At 29.6% G+C, this 23135-nt stretch overlaps 1 protein-coding gene across 3 annotated transcripts in view; it reads left to right on the top strand.

Moving 5' to 3' along the window:
- LOC140062137 (sodium/calcium exchanger 3-like) overlaps positions 1-21421 on the top strand; it is a 48533-nt gene extending 27112 nt beyond the window's left edge. For 2 of the 3 annotated variants that reach the window (XM_072108200.1, XM_072108202.1), the window contains 12 exons: positions 1853-1880; positions 3382-3540; positions 5622-5790; positions 6352-6472; positions 9300-9426; positions 10583-10673; positions 12031-12103; positions 14953-15075; positions 16258-16333; positions 17257-17410; positions 17906-18081; positions 18507-21421. In XM_072108200.1, coding sequence (XP_071964301.1) covers positions 1853-1880; positions 3382-3540; positions 5622-5790; positions 6352-6472; positions 9300-9426; positions 10583-10673; positions 12031-12103; positions 14953-15075; positions 16258-16333; positions 17257-17410; positions 17906-18081; positions 18507-18626 — 1417 coding nt within the window. In that variant the 3' untranslated portion in view covers positions 18627-21421. Of the gene's footprint in view, positions 1-1852; positions 1881-3381; positions 3541-5621; positions 5791-6351; positions 6473-9299; positions 9427-10582; positions 10674-12030; positions 12104-14952; positions 15076-16257; positions 16334-16688; positions 16755-17256; positions 17411-17905; positions 18082-18506 lie in introns of those variants that run through there. The other variant, XM_072108201.1, reaches the window with a different exon arrangement.
- The last annotated feature ends 1714 nt before the right edge of the window (positions 21422-23135 follow it).

The raw sequence follows: 23135 nt of genomic DNA, 5'->3' as shown, positions 1-23135 counted from the left end.
TTTTACTGTGTGTAGTGGTATATTATTTGTAAAACATGAAAACAATTAATATTTCGTTACTAAATGGATAAAGAATATATTTAAAAAGTGTTCCCCTTTGCACCCATCCTCTTCCCCATCCCTCAACCCTAATGTTACATACAAAACACAAATTTAGTTTGTTTAAATTTGACTTAAACAATTGGTCTCATTTTGTGACAAGTTTCTCTTTCGGAAGTAATTCCCAGGGTGCTAATTTTAGTTGAGTACATAAATCACAGTGTCTATTTATTCGTTCCTGTAAACGACATGTATTATTGTCCTGCGGTACGTACATTTGAAATCGCCAGTTTTTTAACGCTGAAATTATTATGTATTCGAGAACCATCTGTGGGCACGACCTAGATGGTACGCGAGCGAAGCGAGCGTACCATCTAGTTTCTTTAAATTAATAATAATTTTATTGAACGTACGTTTTTGTATCAGTGCCAATAACATGTTGATATGGGTGAACTTTCCTAGTCGTTTATTAAGAAAGCAACAAGCGCTCCTTCTCTGGTTTTAGAAGACCAATAAAACACGATTTGAATGAATTGCCTTGTCAATGTTCTACAGTGGATAATGTTTCTATTACAGTATTGTTTGCACATCAGATACACTAGATATCTATTCAAAAGGTATATTTGTTTATCTGTTATTTGATAGGACAGTAAATTATAGCATAATTTACTGCTCTGTAATAAGCCATATTAAACTAGATGTAACGTTCCTAGATATCGCTTCAGGCGATGCATGAGCAGCAAACAAAGGCAAGGGTGGAACAATAAATTAAATTATTATGTAAAAAAAACCCCCCAGAATTCATGAAAATTCGCTGTATCTCTTGTCTGACATGTCACAAGAAGCTACAAATTGCAGGGAGAATAGATGTCGTGTCACTGGTCATTCAATATTAAATTTTAAAAATTTTGCGTACAACACCTTGCGTGAAATCCAACAATAACAAAATTGAACATTCATTTCACGACAAAAGTAACATTTTTTGAGAGAGATATACATACTAATTTAGACCAAAAGATCATTTAAATTAGCTTTACATCATTTGTATGATTTTGATTAATTAATGGGGACAACTCTCAAGTCTTGGAAAACAGAATTAGCCTAGATCAAGTTGCCTGGCAAAGTTACATAATGGTATCGCTATCGAGTGAGTAGCCAATCGCATGCGGCTGAAACCAGTCAACTGGATAATCGTATGCACTAATAGAAGTCAAATATCAGTCTAGAAGCTAGACTACAGATTAGTGTACATATAATTATTTACAGTATCATAAAATACGGAATAATTGCTATTTCATTGCCCATACCAACAAACCAATTTTAATAATTTATAGCTTGTCTGAGAATTAATACTTACGCCTGAAAAATCAATCATCCTAATGTAGATTCCCATGTGTTAAATTGCCACCATTAAATCTGCTTAATTACAAAGTAGACTGCATTTTTTTTAATTTACTTATTTTTTCGTTTTTTACACAAGTAACTCGTCAGTTGAGGCTAGCTATTACTTTACTGGTACTACTAGGTCAGAACCCTGGAACATAAGTTTGGGAAGGCAAGCCTGTTAACCACCAAGTTTCAACTTCACATAGGGTACAGGGCCTATAGTATAACCATGTTGAATCCACAAATGTGAAAACACCCACAAATTAGAAAACTCACATATACACCCACAAATTAGAAAACGCATCACCCACATGTGAACAATCTGATACCTGAAGTGATGGTGCAATGTTCTTAAATGACAAATTTGAACAAATAAATTCTTTTATTTTTAAAATTAGTTTTCACATTTATGTTTATCTTTTCACAGATTGAAGTCTCCTTTAAACAGTCCACAGGTAAGATTTTATTTATTTTTTTACATTTCTTCATTCATCCTGTCCTGTTTTTACTTATCATTCAAGAATGAAAATCACCCGACCCAAACATGTACAGTAGTTTTAGCCTGTCTTGGCCATACAACCAATAAACTATTTTGCGGTAATAACAGCCAATATATTATGTCTCTCTTTAGTACATAATTGTCCTTTATAAATCTGAATTCTTTTGGATTAAAATACAATATTTTTTAATGAAAGCTATTGCTCTCTGTTAGTGGCGCTTTAAAGAACTGATATTTTGACTTTTGATTAAACTTTTTAATAGAAGGGTTTTGAGCTTTGTTCATTATAATCACTGTGGCAAATGTAATTGTTTTTTTAAAAAGAGAAATATTATGTTTTTTCCTTTGAAAAACCTACTTTTCGTTAACCTTTTGCAAGAACCATTTGTCATTTTCTAATGATCTTCCTCCTGAAAATAGCACTGGCTCTGGCCTACTGTATCATAATTATTGCAAAATTTAATACCTATTGCATTCTCTTTATATTCATTTGTTTGTCATCTTACAAAAAAACTTAACATGTTTGACGTCAAAACGTCGCCTTAAGCTCTGTCTATTAAACTTTATATGACAAAAAAATGTTGGTTTGCCCATACTGTACCTGGGCATATCACTACCATATTGGGCACATCACACTTTCTTTGTCAAACTAGTTTGATAGTACTTTAACCCACGAAACAATACAGTTAATCAATTTCATAAGACTTTAAGAGTAAATTAAATGCTTCTTGCAGAGGGTACACTTTCTTGATTATGCTATCTAGTTTATATTCATTTAAAAACCATGACTTGATCCTCTAATTAAGGAGTCATGTTCTCAAAAATTATACTCCAAAAAATTAATATATAATATATGTATCCAATCTGCAGACTGTACTGTTTGGATCTTATTAGATCTCGTCAGTGCAGGTCAGGTTTCTAAATGATATGTACCACAGAACTGTCACAATCTATAGGCTGATAAAACCATAGAGAAATTATTTGCTCCTTGATATAGCCTCTAATTAGCTGTATGTCTTAAAGAAGCAAGCTGTATAATTCTATGGTATACTCGGCTAAATTGCAACAAACAATATTGCTATCTTTTGTAATCTTTCATTCTTAAAGCTAATTTAAAAAAAATTGTTTTGTTGAATATGCCATTTTTATGTTACATAGTTCCACTTTGACTTAAATTAGATCAAAATAAAAATTATTTACTTGAATAAAACTGAAATTCAAAGCACAATAATGGATTTTTTGGTTAAATTCAGTGAAAACATTTTTTTCTTTTTTTTCTATGGAATGGTCTGTTCAAAAATCCATAAATCGGAGTTGGTATTTTAAATGCTATTTAAATGTTTTCTTTGACATTTCTTTTAAATGAATTGAATTTATTCTGCTTCTTTTTTTTATAGTTATCTAACATTTTCTATTTTTATGAAATGAACTTTGACTTCTTTACTCTGCCAACACAGATTCAAATGAATGGTTCAGCAGTTTCGTACCAGCCTGGAGAAGAAGACAAAACAAAAGAGGAGTCGGATATTGTGAAAGGAGCGGTGTCAGTGTTGTATGAAACCAGAGATGGGTCAGCAAAAAAATCTACAGAATATGAATATACACAAGGAAAATTAGTACGTTACAACGTATTGTTTGTTTGTTTATATATTTAGGCCTTAGATAACCATAAGCAAATTCATTCACTATCTCTCTTAAAGGTGGTAATTAAAGCCTGTTCACAAGACAAACATATACACCAGATGATTTATATAAGCAAAATCTCATTACAAGTCTTCGAGAGTAGAGTTGTAAATTGTCATTAGAAAAAAATCCTGCATGACAGGACCCTTGGATTGGCAGCCAAGCATCATAACCACCAAGCCACAACTCCACGCTTGTTTTTAAGTGGATTGAATTGTCAACAAGGCAGAGAATCAACTCTCTATCACACTCACAACAGTTTATGTTTCTATTGACAGAGTTACAAGGTTCTGCACAGTACAAAGGGACAAAATGAAACCTTTTATCATTTCATTTATTTATTCGACATCATGTCCTGAGACATCATGTCCTGAGACATCATATCCTGAGACCCCAAAAGCAACAAGAGTCACCATAACATAAAATGTCTGGGGCCCCAGAAGAATTTACCATAAAATAAAATTAAAAATCAATATACAGTTCATTAGGTTTTTTAGGTGGTTGTTTAAAAGAAAGTAAAATTTAAAGTCAAAATTCAGTATATACAGTCATTTTATACAACAACATAGTACCAGGTGAAAGTACAAAGTTTGAGTGTGACCAGCTCAGCTGAAGAAGACATCAAATCAAATAGAGTACTACTATGGAGTAACCAAGTTTTTATTTCATTTGATTGTATCTATCCCTACTGCTGGTATAGATCACTATGATAAGATGATCTACTAATCTCTATAATGATGATAATAATAATATTAATCTCTAGTAATCTTTAGATATTATTTACATACTATGATTTAATTTTGTTATGTTTTTTTTTGTTAATCAATTTTTCTCAATATTTATTTTCATTTATGATTAAGATAATTACTAACTATATTTTTTTATAAGTTCACTTTGTATGAATACTTTGCCTTGGGCTATATGTTTTATAGCCATGATCAATATATGAAATTTAATTACCAAGAAAGCAAAAATGGCTGTGTGTGCTACTACTTTGTTGCCATAGTTATCTTGTTTTCAAAAATCAACCAATAACTATTGATTTTGTATTTTTGTCCCACATATTAAAATTGTCTCCTTGGTGTCTTCATTACTATTACTTATTATTATTTGTTGTATGTTGGTTCGTTGTTATTACAAATGTTTTTGTCTCTTATGTTTGTTTGTGAATATTGTCTCCTTTATGTCTTACTATTACTTGTCTTATGTGTTGATATATTTGTTTATTCCTTTATGTTTATTTGCTAGTCAATAAATAATTGTGAATAATATAATTAACTTTTTTTTTTCACGTTTCAATCTCCAATATTGACATTATAATAATTTATGGTAGATATTGGACTATAGGGAGACTATGCCCTTTTGACAATTTGGAATAAAAACAACACAACACAAAAGCTAATTTAATGAACAAATTAAATGTACAAATTAAACATAATAAAGAACACAGCACAACAAATTGATTTACATTTTTATATGTTAAATGTCATCAATCAAAAATATGATCCTTCGTTCAAAACCTTTTAGACAACGATTTTGTCACAATAACAGGCTTGTGTTTAAAGATAAAAATGTATCATGGTTGGCCATAGTGAGCTCATACTTAGATCATTAATTATAAAGAATTGAAATAACATCTTGATAGAGTGAAATGTTATTTACTGTTGTATTCAAGGGTTTGTTGTGTCAGTTCTACTATATATGTCTATAGAATGAATTTTGTGCAGCAGCCGTGATGATGCTCTACAAGAAAAGAGAATAATAGTGGTAACAACTTAGATATAAATCCATGCAAAGTTCACTTAGGATTAAAAATGCTAAGAGGCCTTACTGGTTGTACATTTCCCTTACATTGGCGGCATAGTCCACAGGATATTTAAAATGTTGTTAATAACAATAAAGTAAATTTGTAATCAATTCATAAATAGATGATTCCAACTGAAATAAACTTCAAGTGTTCTTCTAATTATTTTTTATGATGAGAATTAAAAAATAAATATGATTTGTTTTGCAGGCATTTGCAGAAGATGAAAGCCGAAAGTCCATCTCAATACCAATTATCAATGACAATGAATATGAAAATGATATGGAATTTTATGTGATATTAAAAAATCCTGAAGGTGAAAGTGTAGAGGGACTAGGAGATCCAAGTATAGCAAGAGTTACAATTATTGATGATGATGGTAAAACTTAATACTTGAATATTTAATCATATGAATCACATTTATTTTAATTATTATTATTATTTTAGTTATTTGTTATCTTAACTGTAAAGAGCTGTCTACACTATAAAACTAGTTTGACAAAAAAATGTGATGTGCCTAAATATGGTAGCGATGTGCCCAAATATGGTAGTGTTTTGACATCATGTCCATATATAGGCACATCACATTTTTTGTCACATAATGTTTGATAGTGTAGTCAGAGCTAAACAATTACTCTAAAATAAAATAATATTACAGTTAGTATGTGAGATTGGAAAACTCTGAATTTTCAGATGACTTGATCTTGATTTTTGGCAAAGTCTGTGAACAGCAGACTATCGCTTATTAATCGACTTGGTAATCATAAAGATTATATTTGATGTGAATATTGCATATTTTTTTTAAATGGAGTAAAAATATAATGAAACCTTGTTTAGAATTCATAAAGAAGATGAAAATAATTGATTATTTTAAAAACTTGTCATATATTATGTATGCATCAATGTATTTCCTTTATTATTCTTGTTGTCTTGACAACAGAACCAGGTGAATTTTCGTTCGATAAAGCATCGTATTCGGCGGATTCAAACGGGATGATACGAGCTACAGTAGTGCGTACCAAAGGCTCAGATGGAGTTGTCACTTTACAGTACTACACTCTGTGAGTATTAACCAAATACAATATACCCACGGCATACCTACCACTCCTAACCAAATACAATATACCCACGGCATACCTACCACTCCTATGAAAATTGTGCTTTTATTATTTTTTTTAAGGTGCGAGTAGGTCACTTCTCATGATACACAAGATGTTCTATATAAATGATAGCAACAAAACACCAAATTAAAACAAAATAACATCAGTTAATATGTAGGTTATGATTTGTAATAATAGTTTTCCTAATTTCCTAATTCACATATCACAAATGAAACACACAGCCTGTGCCCCAAATTTAGCCACCAAGCATGCAAGTATTACTTCACCTTTCATGTTTGCCCCAAATGCCATACCTGAATTGTCAATGGTTTGTGGTTATTATATAATGGTTGAGAAGTATGAAATCTTTAGCCAGATAACCAGACATGGAATAGTTAACACAACTTTGGTTGTTTAATTGTTCTGTTTGACAGAAAAGTTTTTGAATAGGAGAGAATTTTGTGAATGTTAATTGTAGTTTAAGTTATTAATACTTTGACTCAACCCATTTTATCAACATTGTTTACAAAGCTTAAATTTTTTATGCGTATTATAGATCCAACTAGAATTGAAATAACATTAAAACATGTTTCTTATCTTGTCCTAATTTCATTAGTAAATCTAATGGCATTATTTAGATAACCTGTTTGCAAATTGACCGTGTTTACCCAATCAAATAATCATGCTGTGTTTCAGTTAGGATAAAAGACAGTTTTCTAAAAAAACATGTAACTTAAAGGGATTGGGATGTGTACTCTGGTAGAATTAATGGACGGTTAATGGCTATAGTAATATAGTACAATGTAGTATACGTATAGTATCTAGAAATTGATATACAGTTTAACAGAACAAATATTCAGGGACATTATACAGCATTTATATTATAACATAATGTTAATAGGCCCACTGTACTTTTTAAATCAATATTTGAATGTCGATTAATTCTTTCTAAACGCAAGAATTATAAATTAAAATACAAAATTACATATTCAATGCAAATAATATTATAGTAAATAATATGTAGTCACATATCGTCATTTTTTCAACATGCATATAATAACAGGACAAAGGCACTTTTTACAACCGTCCCTTTTCGTCTACCATCCGATACAAAAGCTCACTAGAATTATGATATAGGATTTTAATTTTAGCCCTTTTTAAGTGATATTTAAAATATTTATCTGCAATTTAGTAGATTATAATTGGATATTAATAAAACATACATTTATTTTTATAATATGTGAAATATATCAAGGGATAGTTTTCATTTACTATGGTGCAAGCTGCTGATGATATTCACATCACATTTCTAATGTTTAAACATTCTTGATCCAATTTGTAAAAAACAAACATTTTAGAATTCTCAGCATACTATCAGTTAAAGTTAATGATTAAGGTATTTTACTTCATGTTATGTTGTGAGGTATTTTACTTCATGTTATGTTGTGAGGTATTTTACTTCATGTTATGTTGAGAATTTAGAGTCTCAATTTATATTTCTATTTCAAGTATATATTCAAAAATGTTTGCATACCATATAGTATAGTTAATGAATTACATTAAATGTAGTGTAGTATGTAGTATGTAGTATGTAGTATGTAGTATGTAGTATCTAGTATGTAGTATGTAGTATCTAGTATGTAGTATGTAGTATGTAGTATGTAGTATCTAGTATGTAGTATGTAGTATCTAGTATGTAGTATGTAGTATGTAGTATCTAGTATGTAGTATGTAGTATCTAGTATGTAGTATGTAGTATGTAGTATCTAGTATGTAGTATCTAGTATGTAGTATGTAGTATCTAGTATGTAGTATGTAGTATGTAGTATCTAGTATGTAGTATGTAGTATCTAGTATGTAGTATCTAGTATGTAGTATGTAGTATGTAGTATCTAGTATGTAGTATGTAGTATGTAGTATCTAGTATGTAGTATGTAGTATCTAGTATCTAGTATGTAGTATGTAGTATCTAGTATGTAGTATGTAGTATGTAGTATCTAGTATGTAGTATGTAGTATCTAGTATGTAGTATCTAGTATGTAGTATGTAGTATGTAGTATCTAGTATGTAGTATGTAGTATCTAGTATGTAGTATCTAGTATGTAGTATGTAGTATCTAGTATGTAGTATCTAGTATCTAGTATCTAGTATGTAGTATGTAGTATGTAGTATCTAGTATCTAGTATGTAGTATGTAGTATGTAGTATCTAGTATGTAGTATCTAGTATGTAGTATCTAGTATGTAGTATCTAGTATCTAGTATCTAGTATGTAGTATGTAGTATGTAGTATCTAGTATGTAGTATGTAGTATGTAGTATGTAGTATCTAGTATGTAGTATCTAGTATGTAGTATGTAGTATGTAGTATCTAGTATGTAGTATCTAGTATCTAGTATGTAGTATCTAGTATGTAGTATGTAGTATGTAGTATCTAGTATCTAGTATCTAGTATGTTGTATGTAGTATCTAGTATGTAGTATGTAGTATGTAGTATGTAGTATGTAGTATCTAGTATCTAGTATGTAGTATGTAGTATGTAGTATCTAGTATGTAGTATCTAGTATGTAGTATGTAGTATGTAGTATGTAGTATCTAGTATGTAATGTACAAATTATAAAACTAAAACAAAAATAAATAAATAAAAAATACTCTGTTGGAGACAAAACAAACAAAAAATGTATGATTTATTTTTTATATTGACTGATGAGAGAGCCAATATAAGTTTTCTAGTTTTTGTGTGTTTAGCAAATAACTAATCCTAATTTTGTTGTTTTTGTTATTTTTATAGAGATGGCTCAGCATTTGGAGGAGATAATGTTCGAACTGCTGATTTCAAAAGAGCCTCATCAACGTTGTGTTTCAAACATGGCGAAACGAGCAAGCAAATCCTTATCCAAGTCAATAAAGATATCTCAGTAAGAACAATTAAGAATTTCCCATCAAATCTCACATAACTTTGTATCATTTCAAAATGTCTCTTTATTTTATTCATTCTGTATTCAACTCATTGCAATACGGCGTTCCACCCTCATTGCAATACGGCGTTCCACCCTCATTGCAATACGGCGTTCATGTTTGTAAAAACAAATGCAATGTTCCACCCTCACCCACCATCCTCAAACTCCACAATTATGATTTTAAAATTACTTTACAAATTTCTTGTTCTTAGCATTTTACATTTTAATTTAATTTGTATATAGGGTAACATAATAGAAGAGGGCATTGCTTTTTAAACCTTAGAAACAGATTATCCAATAGATTTGGCATAAGACTATGTCCATCATTCTCTTGCACCAAGATATAGGAATTCTTTTTATCCAAATTGTATTTTTAATTTTAATCAGTAAGTTGTTGGTTCTTCAGATGTCAAAAATGATACATTAAATATTAAATATGAATAGTTTTCCTGTCAGTGAAGAAAGAAATCAAATGAAATAATTTCCCAAGAGATGAAATCAAGAATATTTATCATTAAACATTGTAAATGATGTGGAACATGAATGATTTTTTTATAAAATGTTGTCTAGATCATAATTCTCAGTTAAATCACCCCTGAACAAGTCACTGAACTCTAATAAAAAACAATTGGTTTAGGCAAACCCCCTTTACAGCAAACCCCCTTTACAGCAAACCCCTTAATAATAATTTAAAAATAAAAAACATTTTTAAAATTAGCCCTACCGATAACCAATAACCCCATCTGCCAAAAAAAAAAAATATTGAATAATCATTTATTTTCGTCTGTTGTATTTAATTACTCTTATATATGTTGTATTTAATTACTCTTATATATGTTGTATTTAATTACTCTTATATATGTTGTATTTAATTACTCTTATATATGTTGTATTTAATTACTCTTATATATGTTGTATTTAATTACTCTTATATATGTTGTATTTAATTACTCTTATATATGTTGTATTTAATTACTCTTATATATGTTGTATTTAATTATTCTTATATATGTTGTATTTAATTACTCTTATATATGTTGTATTTTTAATTGTTCATTTCTCAAGTTAGTTTGATTGTATTATGTATATTTAATATTTATCCTTAATTTTGTAGACATACAAAAACTTTGTAATGAACTTGAAAAACGTAAGCCTAGGGGCTAAGCTTGGCGAGTACCCAGCTGCAGTTGCTAACATTAATGGAGGTAAAGATACATTGATTAATTTCATCATTTATTGATTAAAATTGTTTTACTTTCCTTAGTTTTTAAGAAAATCACCATAAACACTACTGGGATATATCATTGTAAAAGTATTATTAAGATGAGGGCGTATCAATTTGATCTCTGGTGTGTGTGAGTACAACTGAGGACTAGTGCTGTTCCGCCGTAAAACGCCAACAATGTTAAAGAGTCGCTATCCAATCGAGTTTGAACAATACCATGAAAGCCCTAGTGGTCTAATAGTTAGGACATCTGCATATCAAGCAGAAGGTTCTAGGTTCAAGTCTCGGTTGAGGCGACTTTTTCTCATTCTCACAGATTTCCTCATCTTTATCGTTTCAAATTATAAAAGTATTATATATATTTTTATTTATTTTTTTTGTGTAAACATGTTTTTGTTCTGTGTTTTATTAGGTTTCTATGTGTTATGACAATAATGTAATGTACGTTGACAGTCATTAAAAACTAAATCATATATATAATATATATATTTTAATCAACTATGCTTGATATGATTATTATATAAAAGCAAAAGGTCCATTTATCAAATGTATCAGCTTAAGTACATTTACCAGGCAATAAAATCTTGTCAAGCTTCAATATATGGACATTAAGTCTTATCATGAGAAATTATTATCATCATGTTCCAAGCATGATACCACAGTTCTAAACTTGCTAGGATTAATCTCATTAGTCTTGATAAAAAAATATCTGTAGAAAATAGAAAATAATGTACATATTTTACTGTGTTTGATCACGAATAAATGAATATGAATGAAAAAGTTGTGTAGTCGCTTTGTGCGTGATGAAATTTAAAAAAACGCTATGCTGTGTTTGACATGTACAGTTGTGTGTTTGTCAACAACGATTCTACTTCATGCTAACTCATAATTTTGTATAGTTTGTATGTACAGTATTTGCATATTACCAATATTTCTGTCTGTCTGTAATTAGACTGTTTTGGAGAATCCTGCTGTACTATAAATTGCCATTTATGTCATCATGATCATAGGATTTTTATACAGTTCTTTGCATCAAACCAAATTTGAATATTATTTGAATATTATGTGTAAATGGAAAGAATTAGAATATATACAAGAGCAGTCTTTTTAAAGATTTAAAATTTATTTATTCAATACTACTATTCTATTACATGGCAATTGTAATCATAAAATGCTATTTAAAATGCTTTTGTTCATTTGATGACAGTTTTAATTAATAAATAAATAGTATTGTTAAACAATAAAGATACTCCATCTGAACTTGTTATTGAAATTTCTATTTATCATATTATTCTGTTATTACCTGACTAAAACAAATGTTTTTTTATGTATTTAAGATGAAATTGCAGATCGAGTTGCTAATTTGATAACAGACTCAGAGGATGAGACATGGATGGGTCAAATAAGGAGGTCAGTGAATGGATTACAATAATAGTCAGCTTAAAATGAAGAAAATTAAATAGTAGAGAATTCAACTAAAGTAAATATATCATATTATGGGTAGTGTTTAGCTAGCTATCGGTAATATGTTAATAGACACCGCATTGGTAATGATCATATTATGGGTAGTGTTTAGCTAGCTATCGGTAATATGTTAATAGACACCGCATTGGTAATGATCATATTATGGGTAGTGTTCACCTAGCTATCGGTAATATGTTAATAGACACCGCATTGGTAATGATCATCACAATCCTCAAACATGGATTCCACTGTTTTTGTCATTATTGAAATTCACTTTTATTGAAAACGTGAAACACTATTACAAACGGGTATATGACACGGCACGACAAAGTCCGTTCATTTGTACGCATTACCATCAATTACAGTTTACATGTATATAAATCGATGCAGTGCCTAGCTTTATTTGCTCAATTAGTATTTGGTTTTGTATCATTGCCCCTTTTTTGACTAAATGACGTAACCTGTTCATTACCTCATCAAATTTAATTTTCCATTACATGATGACTATAAATCTTTCAGCTTGTTCCTCACCTTTTGTTGTCGATATTTTGTCATATGCAAATTAAGTAATTTACTGCTGTTCTTGTTGTACTAATGAACTTGGTGTTTACACATTCACTGTTATTTTAATGGATTTATTGTTATTCATTTGAAAAGCTGTTTAAATATATTACATTCAAGTACAAAATAAAGTTGGAAAACCTTCTAAGCTTTAATTGAAAGAAACTAGTTTAGTATGATATAGTTTATCCATCCTGTAATTGCTAATTTACTTGTTGTTGGTGTGAAATGTAAAAGTATAGCGTTAAGCAAATATTTAATATAAATGATCATCTTTTTGGTGCAGTATCTCTGCTTGAATAGAACCATAGACATCAACAGTTGCACTTCACCCTCTTTACTTTATGTTTATGTTTAACATATTATAATGCTATTTACTAATTACAATTTAGTAAATAAGCACGAAAAATTAAAACTTAGTCGTCGTCAGAAGTTTGTAATTTAACTTGTGTAGGTTGTTTCCTTGGAGGTTTAAATGCTGATGGTGTTATTAGCTTCTACTATTATAGAATGCTTCCTCAGGGGCTAAGTAGGTGTTTCTTACTCATTTTGTTGTAGACATAGCGAATAATGAGAAATTTTAAATGTTAAAGTATGTTTGAAAATGGGTTATAATTAATATTTTAACAGTGGCTATACTGTAACATGATATAAAATAAAGCAGAAAGAGATTTAGAAGATGAACATATGAATATACATCAGCTAATATGCATCAGCTAATATGAATATACATCAGTTAATATGAATATTCATCGGCTAATATGCATCAGCTGATGCTTTCTATTCATGCGAATTAATTTGCTTAGTGGAAACCAGGTTTAAGGGCCGCCATACTGAATTATGCAAACTGAACTAACATGTACCTATTACAAATAAGCACAGACAACATGTACAACAATGAATACATTACTGACAGATTTATTGTGTAATTATTTGTGTATAGCAACAAAGGTTTAATACTTTAAATCATGTAATAGGTTAGAATTAGTTAAAAATTACATTAGACTGAATTATAGACTTAAAACAACAAACAATTATCATCTTTAAAGGTGTAACTAATGAAAACAATGTTATAGAATATAGATGGAAGGAATTGTATGAGCCAGATGTAGTTTCATCAGCCAGTGAAAACTATTATGTATTATTGGACATCCCTTGCTGAAATTAATTGTCCCTTGAAGTCCATGTCATTTGTTTTCTCTATTACCTTGCTAATGGAAAGAATGGAATGAATTTGTCAGGAAATTATTACTTAAAGACATACTTATCCATTTAAATATTTGAATTGCTTGACACTACAAAATATAATTACCCATTGGTCATTAACAAGCCTCCCATCTTAAAGTGCGATACCAAAACACATTTTCCTTGCACAATTGTGGAATAATCAATCATCGGATTGGAAAAACACACACATTTGAAAGCTTGAAAGCATTAGTGGTGTATACACATTTTGGGTGGGCATTACTAAGCAGATTGTAATTGTTTTGTAGTTGTCATGGTAAAATAAAGAATGTATGTAATTATTGATTATTATTCTTAATCAGACTATTAATCAGGATTGTCATTATCATTATCAACACTATCATTATCATCACATTAATGATCAACATCATCATTAACATCACATTTATCAATGTAAAACTATACAATTTTATCAAAGTATATGCAATACATCATTTTATCATTATTATACTGAATCTTAATTTTATCACTGATGTCAATCTTTATATCGTTTTAGCTCTGTAATATAAATTTTGTCTGTATACTTATTTGTTTTATCATATTTAGATTTCAACACAATATCAAAATATTTTCCATAATCTTTTAACCTCAGACTGTGTAATATAATTTAAATATCCAAGTGGGCTGCCTCCACAAAAGAGAAAAAAACATCACATTTGCATGATCAACATCATTTGATACTTTATTTTTCCCCATCTTAGAAAAATATTGAGTTCTTTCCTCAATTATTACAAAATCTTTATTGTGTTATTAATAGTTAAGTTAAATTAATGTATTCCTTTGATTGGCTAAATGATAGATTGATATTAACCGTAAAATTATGATATGCTTTTCTAGTTACCACGACAACAGTCGTGACATTGCATGCTTAGTCTATTTTCTATGATTAATTTCAACAATACAAAACATCAAGGTAACCTAACACCACTTTTCATGTTATATTAAACTTATTTAAAATTTATCAATCGGTTTTTGCTTTTTTCTTACAGTGCAATGACTGTGGGAGGAGATGAAGATGAGAAGGGAAATGTTATACCGCCCTCTATGATTGATTATTTATTACATTTCATTTCGTTTTTCTGGAAAGTTCTTTTTGCGTTTGTGCCTCCAAAGTATGTTACATTTAATTTCATTTTTTTTTTAATCTAGACAAATTATTTTATAATGATATCGTGATTTCTCATGAACGTTACACTCAAGTTGATAATGAGAGAGATATTACGTATAACTTTTGATCCAAATTTGGACCTTTGTTGCCGTTATGTTATAACATGGACTCTTACAAATAGATCTTTGACCTGTGTGGAGTGTAAAAATATCCAGTAATATCCAATTATTTTCAAAGAAAAATGACGTTAATTCTAGCATAGTATGTAATATGTAATCATAGAGTACAAGGCTTCGCCATGGTTATTATAATATGGATAACGTATATTGCATTTACGACACCTAGAATCGGTTAATGATGCAAATGTAGCTTGATTTATTTCTAAACACGCACCCACACACATACACTTGATATTTGACCGTATTTACAAATCATCTCTTGAGGCGCTATAAATTTAAATTCATTAAAATAAAAGAATTTCTAAAAGCAAACGCAACGAATGTCATGTTAGTCTTTTACATAGTGAATCATTAATTATTGGAAACATGTGATTTGACATTTTTTCCATTTGTTCACTCATGCATGCCAGCATTTTCCAGGTAGCGTTCATCTAATCTTACAAAATGTATTTTTTAAAAATAATGATGGCAAACTTGCAATATACTGAATCAAAGTGATCATTCTCCGTAACTACTGAATTGTTTTTGAATTGTGACTGCATTGTTGTCACCTGATGGACAGGTTAAAAGAAACATGATAGTATGATAAATATATAGAAGGATGCTGCTAATAATAATAGTTCATTCTTATATAGTGCATATAACCTAGCTCTCAATGCGCTGTACATAAATTCAAACAGAGAAGTGGCAATAATTTAAATTAAGGAAAGACTTAAAAACTGGGTCTTGAAAGAGTTTAGAGTGGCAGACTGTCTGAATAAAATTGGTAAGGAATTCCACAGAGTAGGAGCTGCCGCAGCAAAAGCTCTACCACTATCTGTAGATGTCCTATATAGTCTAAGGAACTACTAGCAGACATTGGCCACCTGATGTAAGAGATCTAGTAGGCCACATGGACATTTTCTCACCTCCGGTCCGTCCTTGGATGTAATTATGTTTAACTTTTATGTTTATTATGTATATATTTGGAAATATTATACATTATAATGATTTTCTTTGTTTTTCAGAAACATCCTAGGAGGGTGGCCAGCATTTGTAACGTCTTTAGTTCTCATTGGAGTGTTAACAGCCTTGGTTGAACAGGTCAGTATTTAAGCATTGGAATAATTACTCAAATAAGAAAATCATTTAACAATTTCAAATAACAAAATACCTGCTCAGTAAAAGAATTCTCTTTTATCTCATATTTCCAAATATATACACAATGGATTAAACAAATTAAGATTATTAATTGAAAAACAGGATCATTAGACAAGAAAGGAACAAGGAAATTTAATTAAACCATTGTTTACAATAGATATGATGATGACAACAATTATGTCATAGTAAAAAAAAAATACAACAACCTAATTCATTTCCTTTTCTGTTCTAACAAAATAGAGGGCTGCAAAAGATATGCAACATATATTTACACCTAATATTTTTTTTATTTTCATAGCTTGGGACATTAATTGGATGTGTTTTAATCATGTACAATATTTACAGCTAATATTTTTTTTATTTTCATAGCTTGGGACATTAATTGGATGTGTTTTAATCATGTACAATATTTACAGCTAATATTTTTTTTATTTTCATAGCTTGGGACATTAATTGGATGTGTTTTAATCATGTACAATATTTACAGCTAATATTTTTTTTATTTTCATAGCTTGGGACATCAATTGGATGTGTATTAAACATGTACAATATTTACAGCTAATATTTTTTTTATTTTCATAGCTTAGGACATCAATTGGATGTGTTTTAATCATGTACAATATTTACAGCTAATATTTTTTTTATTTTCATAGCTTGGGACATCAATTGAATGTGTTTTAATCATGTACAATATTTACAGCTAATATTTTTTAAATTTTCATAGCTTGGGACATTAATTGGATGTGTTTTAATCATGTACAATATTTACAGCTAATATGTTTGTTATATTCATAGCTTGGGACATTAATTGGATGTGTTTTAATCATGTACAATATTTACAGCTAATATGTTTGTTATATTCATAGCTTGGGACATTAATTGGATGTGTATTAAACATCAAAGCAAGTGTGGCTGGTATTACCATCATAGCCTTAGGAACCAGTGTACCAGATACGTTTGCCAGTCGAACGGCAGCACTACAGGACAAACACGCTGATGCAGCAATTGGCAATATTACAGGTATTTACGTGACTTTATAGCTCACTATGTCGGTTGGTCGGTCGGTAAACACTAACTCAAATTTGTGCATACGACTGCAGCCATGTATAATATGGCCTTGTTATAGATATTAATACGTACAGTAGTACCTTTATTGAGGGGACACCTTTAGGGCTCTCCAATGAATAGGTAAGACATCCCATTGTTCATTTCACAAGTGTCCTCTGAAATCTTATTGAAATCTCCACACACAATCAAATGTATTATTATTATTATTATTTAATATTTATAAGTACAAATGTATCATTCTTACAGATTTCCTTATCTTATCGTTTCAAATAATTAAATTTCAGCATGTCACCAGGTGGTTAGAATTGATTCTGTGCCTGGGATATTTATAATATTATGTTGTGTGAAATACAACTGAAATTGAATAAGGGTGTCTTAAAGGGGTGTTCTCCCATATTGAATTTAACATACTGAACTCCTAATTTTAATATTGATTACTAATTTCAGGTAGCAATAGCGTGAATGTATTCCTAGGCCTAGGTTTACCATGGGTGATCAAGACCATATATTGTCAGGTTAACAGTGAAGTGTTTGAAGTCAGTACAGATGGCCTAGATCTTGCTGTTATACTCTTTACATCTGTAGGAACTGTCTGTATTATTTTACTCATTATCCGACGAACGGTAATTATGATGTATTTTGTTTTTAATCAGAAATTAGATAATTTATTAGTTGTATTATTTACACACACTTATTACGAAATTGCGGCTTCACCACAGTGGGAGTTGCTAGGTTGGACGTTTTGAGAATTTTCTTTTGAATGGTGCATAAATAAATAACTTTATTGACAAACACTTATGAGTAGTGCAAATAACTACATACATATTAATGATATTATAAACCAAATAAACAAACAATATATACTGTATATAGTACACAGTGGCATACATATACATACACTGACTGAACCACATTTGCTCAGTAAATTAATTGCTGAGCAACTGCCGAAATGGGCAACTGTTTTATACAAAACTACTGACATGCATTTTACATTCAGCCGTTATATTTAGTAATTATTTTATTAATTTATTAATTTGAATCTCCTCAGTTTGTTGGTGGTGAGCTTGGTGGTAAGACAAGAACTAAGTACCTAAGCAGTGGATTCCTTACTTTACTTTGGATCATCTATGTCCTGGTTTCAAGTTTAAAAGCCTATGAGATAATATGATGATCTGTGTGTCACAAACAAATCTCTTGTAACATCAATTTCCCTATAACAATCATTAAGGTATTTTATCATTTAGAAAATGTCTTTTAATAAAGAAAATAATTGATTTACATTCCATAAGATTCTAAGTGATAGAAACACAATGTAAGCACAGCACGCAATGTTTGATCTATAGTAAAGACTATGGGGGGTACATGAACTCTGATCACTGATTATTAATGTGAATCTGGTATTTCATAAATTAGATTCGAACTGTTCAGCTTTTACAGGATCGTTCACTTTTCCCGCCCTCATATTTTGATAATCCAAAATCATGTTTTCATAGTTCATCCCAAGAATTTCTTTAAAAATCAATAACATAGAAATATAGTGTGTGGCTTTCAACAAAAAGTGCTACATCAATAGGTCAGATTTTTGAACGACCAGGGGTTAGAATTATTGAAAAAACGAGTGAAATATGCGACAAAAATATAATAAATGACTATAATTGGATTGAAAGGAATGTTTATGTGCAATTATAAGGGATTGTGCAAAGTATAAATATTAGGTTTTATTATTTCCATAGTATTTTTTCTAAAAAATATATATATATTTGGAATTTACAAAGTCAGTAATTTGTTCTTTCAACTTATTTTTACGTATTTAATGCATATTTAAAAAATGATTTGTTTGTTATTATGGGTATTAAAAAGAACAATGTTACAAAACGAGAGAAAAATATATATGTATTTTAATTTACATTTTTTAAATTGAACAAAGAGCAAACGTAACAAATATAATACCGTATATGCATCTAAAAATTAAGTAACATTAATATTAATAAAGTAATTAAATTGCTTGAAAAATATTTTAAGTATCAAATATTAGATTAAAAATCAGAAGGCTGTTTTATTTAAAAAAATTAAGTTTAGTGGTATAAAAGCCAATTTAAACAGACTAGCGGTAACAGTAAGCAGTGGTTAACATGCTTACCTTTCAATTCCAGTGGTATAAAAGCCAATTTAAACAGACTAGCGGTAACGGTAAGCAGTAGTTAACATGCTTACCTTTCAATTCCAGGGGTATAAAAGCCAATTTAAACAGACTAGCGGTAACGGTAAGCAGTGGTTAACATGCTTACCTTTCAATTCCAGTGGTATAAAAGCCAATTTAAACAGACTAGCGGTAACAGTAAGCAGTGGTTAACATGCTTACCTTTCAATTCCAGTGGTATAAAAGCCAATTTAAACAGACTAGCGGTAACGGTAAGCAGTGGTTAACATGCTTACCTTTCAATTCCAGGGGTATAAAAGCCAATTTAAACAGACTAGCGGTAACGGTAAGCAGTGGTTAACATGCTTACCTTTCAATTCCAAGGTCAGGGGTTCAATCACGGTTGATACTGTTAATTATTATAATGTTGATGATTATTATGATAAAGGATATTTATTATTTTATATATTGCATAATTGTTTGCAATTAACACAGCATTTTATTTTACATCAGACTAACTGTTTTTCAATGCTGTATATTTGGGTTGTAAACAGGCTTAGCAAATGTATTTTTATGTCACATTCTTGGATAGATATTTTAGTATTTGAACAAATTCTATTTTTATGAGCTTTGACATGCCTTGATATTAGGGTTAACATTATAGATATTATAATAAATCAAATGTATTATTATTTAAATATGTTTATTTTACTGAATCTAAATTATAAGAAATTAGAAATATTTGTTCCATAACATGGAGTAAGTAAAATCTAACATTCAAAACTTTAGGCAAAGTTTGTGTTCTTAACATTATGCCAACAACTGTGTATTTGATTGTTGACTAAGCTGTCAATTTACAGTATTATGAAAATGTTTCTTTACCGTAATAGTATATTTTATTTGTTAATTAAATTTTAACTCGCACAAAGTGGTGATTGTTTTCAACTTAGCAATTTAAACAAGTAGATTCATGAATTACTGAACATGTGTAATAAAATAAACTTATTTAATAATATATAAAAAATATGTGTAAATAGAACAGTCTTAATCTTAATTATTTATGCTTATCTGTGATGGCAATATATTACAGTTTTTAGAATTTAATTCAATATTTATAAGAAATTGAATTTGATACACGAGTGCTTTAAATCAATATTTAGAACAAGTTAAGATGTGCAATAAGCTAGTTGAACGTGAACAAATAAAAAATAAATTTGGTTATTTCTAATCAAAATCATACACAGATCAAATAATGTAAATATGTTGTATAGAATGTGATTTTCTGTACTTTAAGGTTTTTATGAATTTAAAAGAAATGTTAGTAAAAGGTGGAATAGTTGTTTTGTAGCGTAATATAATGACTGTTCACTGACATTTACATACAATGAGGCGATGGATTGCAAATAACATAAATATTGAGGTGATTTGAACAAATGTAGGCTTACAAGATATCCAGAAATTGTAGTTTAATTTTGTTGCACCTAAAGCTTAACAGCCATTTTCAGTGTACCCTTTTCATCTACTGTAGTAGAAGCATATTAAGCAGTTTAGTTATAGCTATGCCAAGGAACTATTGGAAAAATAGTGCCTTTAAAATAATATGTGTGCCTTCATTGGTTTATAGTGAAAACACAATATTTATTATGCCATACAATTTAGTTAATCTTTGAAAAATTATTAACTTATTTACTACAAATAAATTAGATTGTTGAAGAAATGACATTTTTATATGCATATAGACAAGACTTAACACATTCAAGATTATTTGACTATATTCAATAAATGTATATAACAGATGAAATGCATCTTGTATTAATAATATTTATAAGGTATAAGAATAATGCTAAAAATTTGATATTTTGGCAATTTTTCGAAAAAAAAACCTGTACTATAGTATAGGGAAACCTGTACTATAGTATAGGGAAACCTGTACTATAGTATAGGGAAACCTGTACTATAGTATAGGGAAACCTGTACTATAGTATAGGGAAACCTGTACTATAGTATAGGGAAACCTGTACTATAGTATAGGGAAACCTGTACTATAGTATAGGGAAACCTGTACTATAGTATAGGGAAACCTGTACTATAGTATAGGGAAACCTGTACTATAGTATAGGGAAACCTGTACTATAGTATAGGGAAACCTGTACTATAGTATAGGGAAATGTTGCCATTTTTCGACCCTTTTATTTTTTGACATAACTAGTTACTATGGCTCTATAAGATATTGATAACACAATATATGTGCATTAATGGCAATATTATGGCATATTTATTGAATTAATAATTAGATATTTAGGCAATTTTTCGAAAAAAAGCCCTGTACTATACTGAACGACTCAACTGGCACATTTTTCAAAAATCACTTTTTTAGCTTTTTGGGCTATTTAGGGAATGATACACCTTGTGGTATATTCAGATATTCAAAATTTTAACTAGAAATATGAAATTAAAAAATCAAAATACCACTCAATTACAAGTGTGTGTTACTATTGTCACCAAAGATTAACTCAACTACAAATGCCATGAAAGACTCACTCAATTGACATATTAACACCTATTATGTCATAGGAAACCCATTTAAGTGCAGCAATGTTGTTTTAAACATAAAATAATTTGGTACTGCCCTACGAATAATTGTCAATAATTATTTTATTCAATACTCACTTAAACTTGTTTAGTTATTATTAGAGTATTGATTTTATTTCTGGAATATTTAGAATTAAATACCCTGGAGAGACGATGTGAACACCGTAATGATATTATTATTAAATATTCTTATTAATACTTTAAACTAAAGTAAAAATACAAGAAACATGAAAACAATTTTCAAAAATTTCCCTGTACAAATTTTCGACCTTTTTATTTTTTGATAAAATAACCACTTTTGACATAAATGGTGACTATAGCATAATAAACATGCGCAGAGTCGACTAATGGGTTCTGCGCATGTCAATTGTGCTATAGTAACCATTTATGTCAAAAAATAAAAGGGTCGGAAATCGGGATTTTGTCAAAAAAAATGGCCAATTTTCGACATTTTTATTTTAGCACAATTGACATGCGCAGAACCCATTAGTCGCCTCTGCACATGTTTATTATGCTATAGTAACCATTTATGTCAAAACTGGTTACTATAGCACAATTGACATGTGCAGAATGCATTATTCACCTCTGCGCATGTTTATTATGCAATAGTAAGCATTTATGTAAAAAAAAAAAGGGTCAGAAATCGGCCATATTTCGCAAATTTCCCTGTACTATAGTACAGGATTTTTTCCAAAAAATGGCCAATTTTCGACCTTTTTATTTTTCGATAAAACTGGTTACTATAGCACAATTAACATGCGCAGAACCCATTATTCGTCTCTGCGCATGTTTATTATGCAATAGTAACCATTTATGTCAAATATGGTTACTATAACACAATTGACATGCGCAGAACCCATTAGTCGACTCTGCGCAGGTTTATTATGCTATAGTAACCATTTATGGCAAAACTGGCTACTATAGCACAATTGACATGTGCAGAAC

This window comes from Antedon mediterranea, chromosome 11 (assembly GCF_964355755.1).
Source record: "Antedon mediterranea chromosome 11, ecAntMedi1.1, whole genome shotgun sequence".
NCBI lineage: Eukaryota > Metazoa > Echinodermata > Crinoidea > Comatulida > Antedonidae > Antedon > Antedon mediterranea.
Note: the sequence above shows the minus strand (reverse complement) of the source record. Positions and strands in the feature narration are given on the sequence as shown.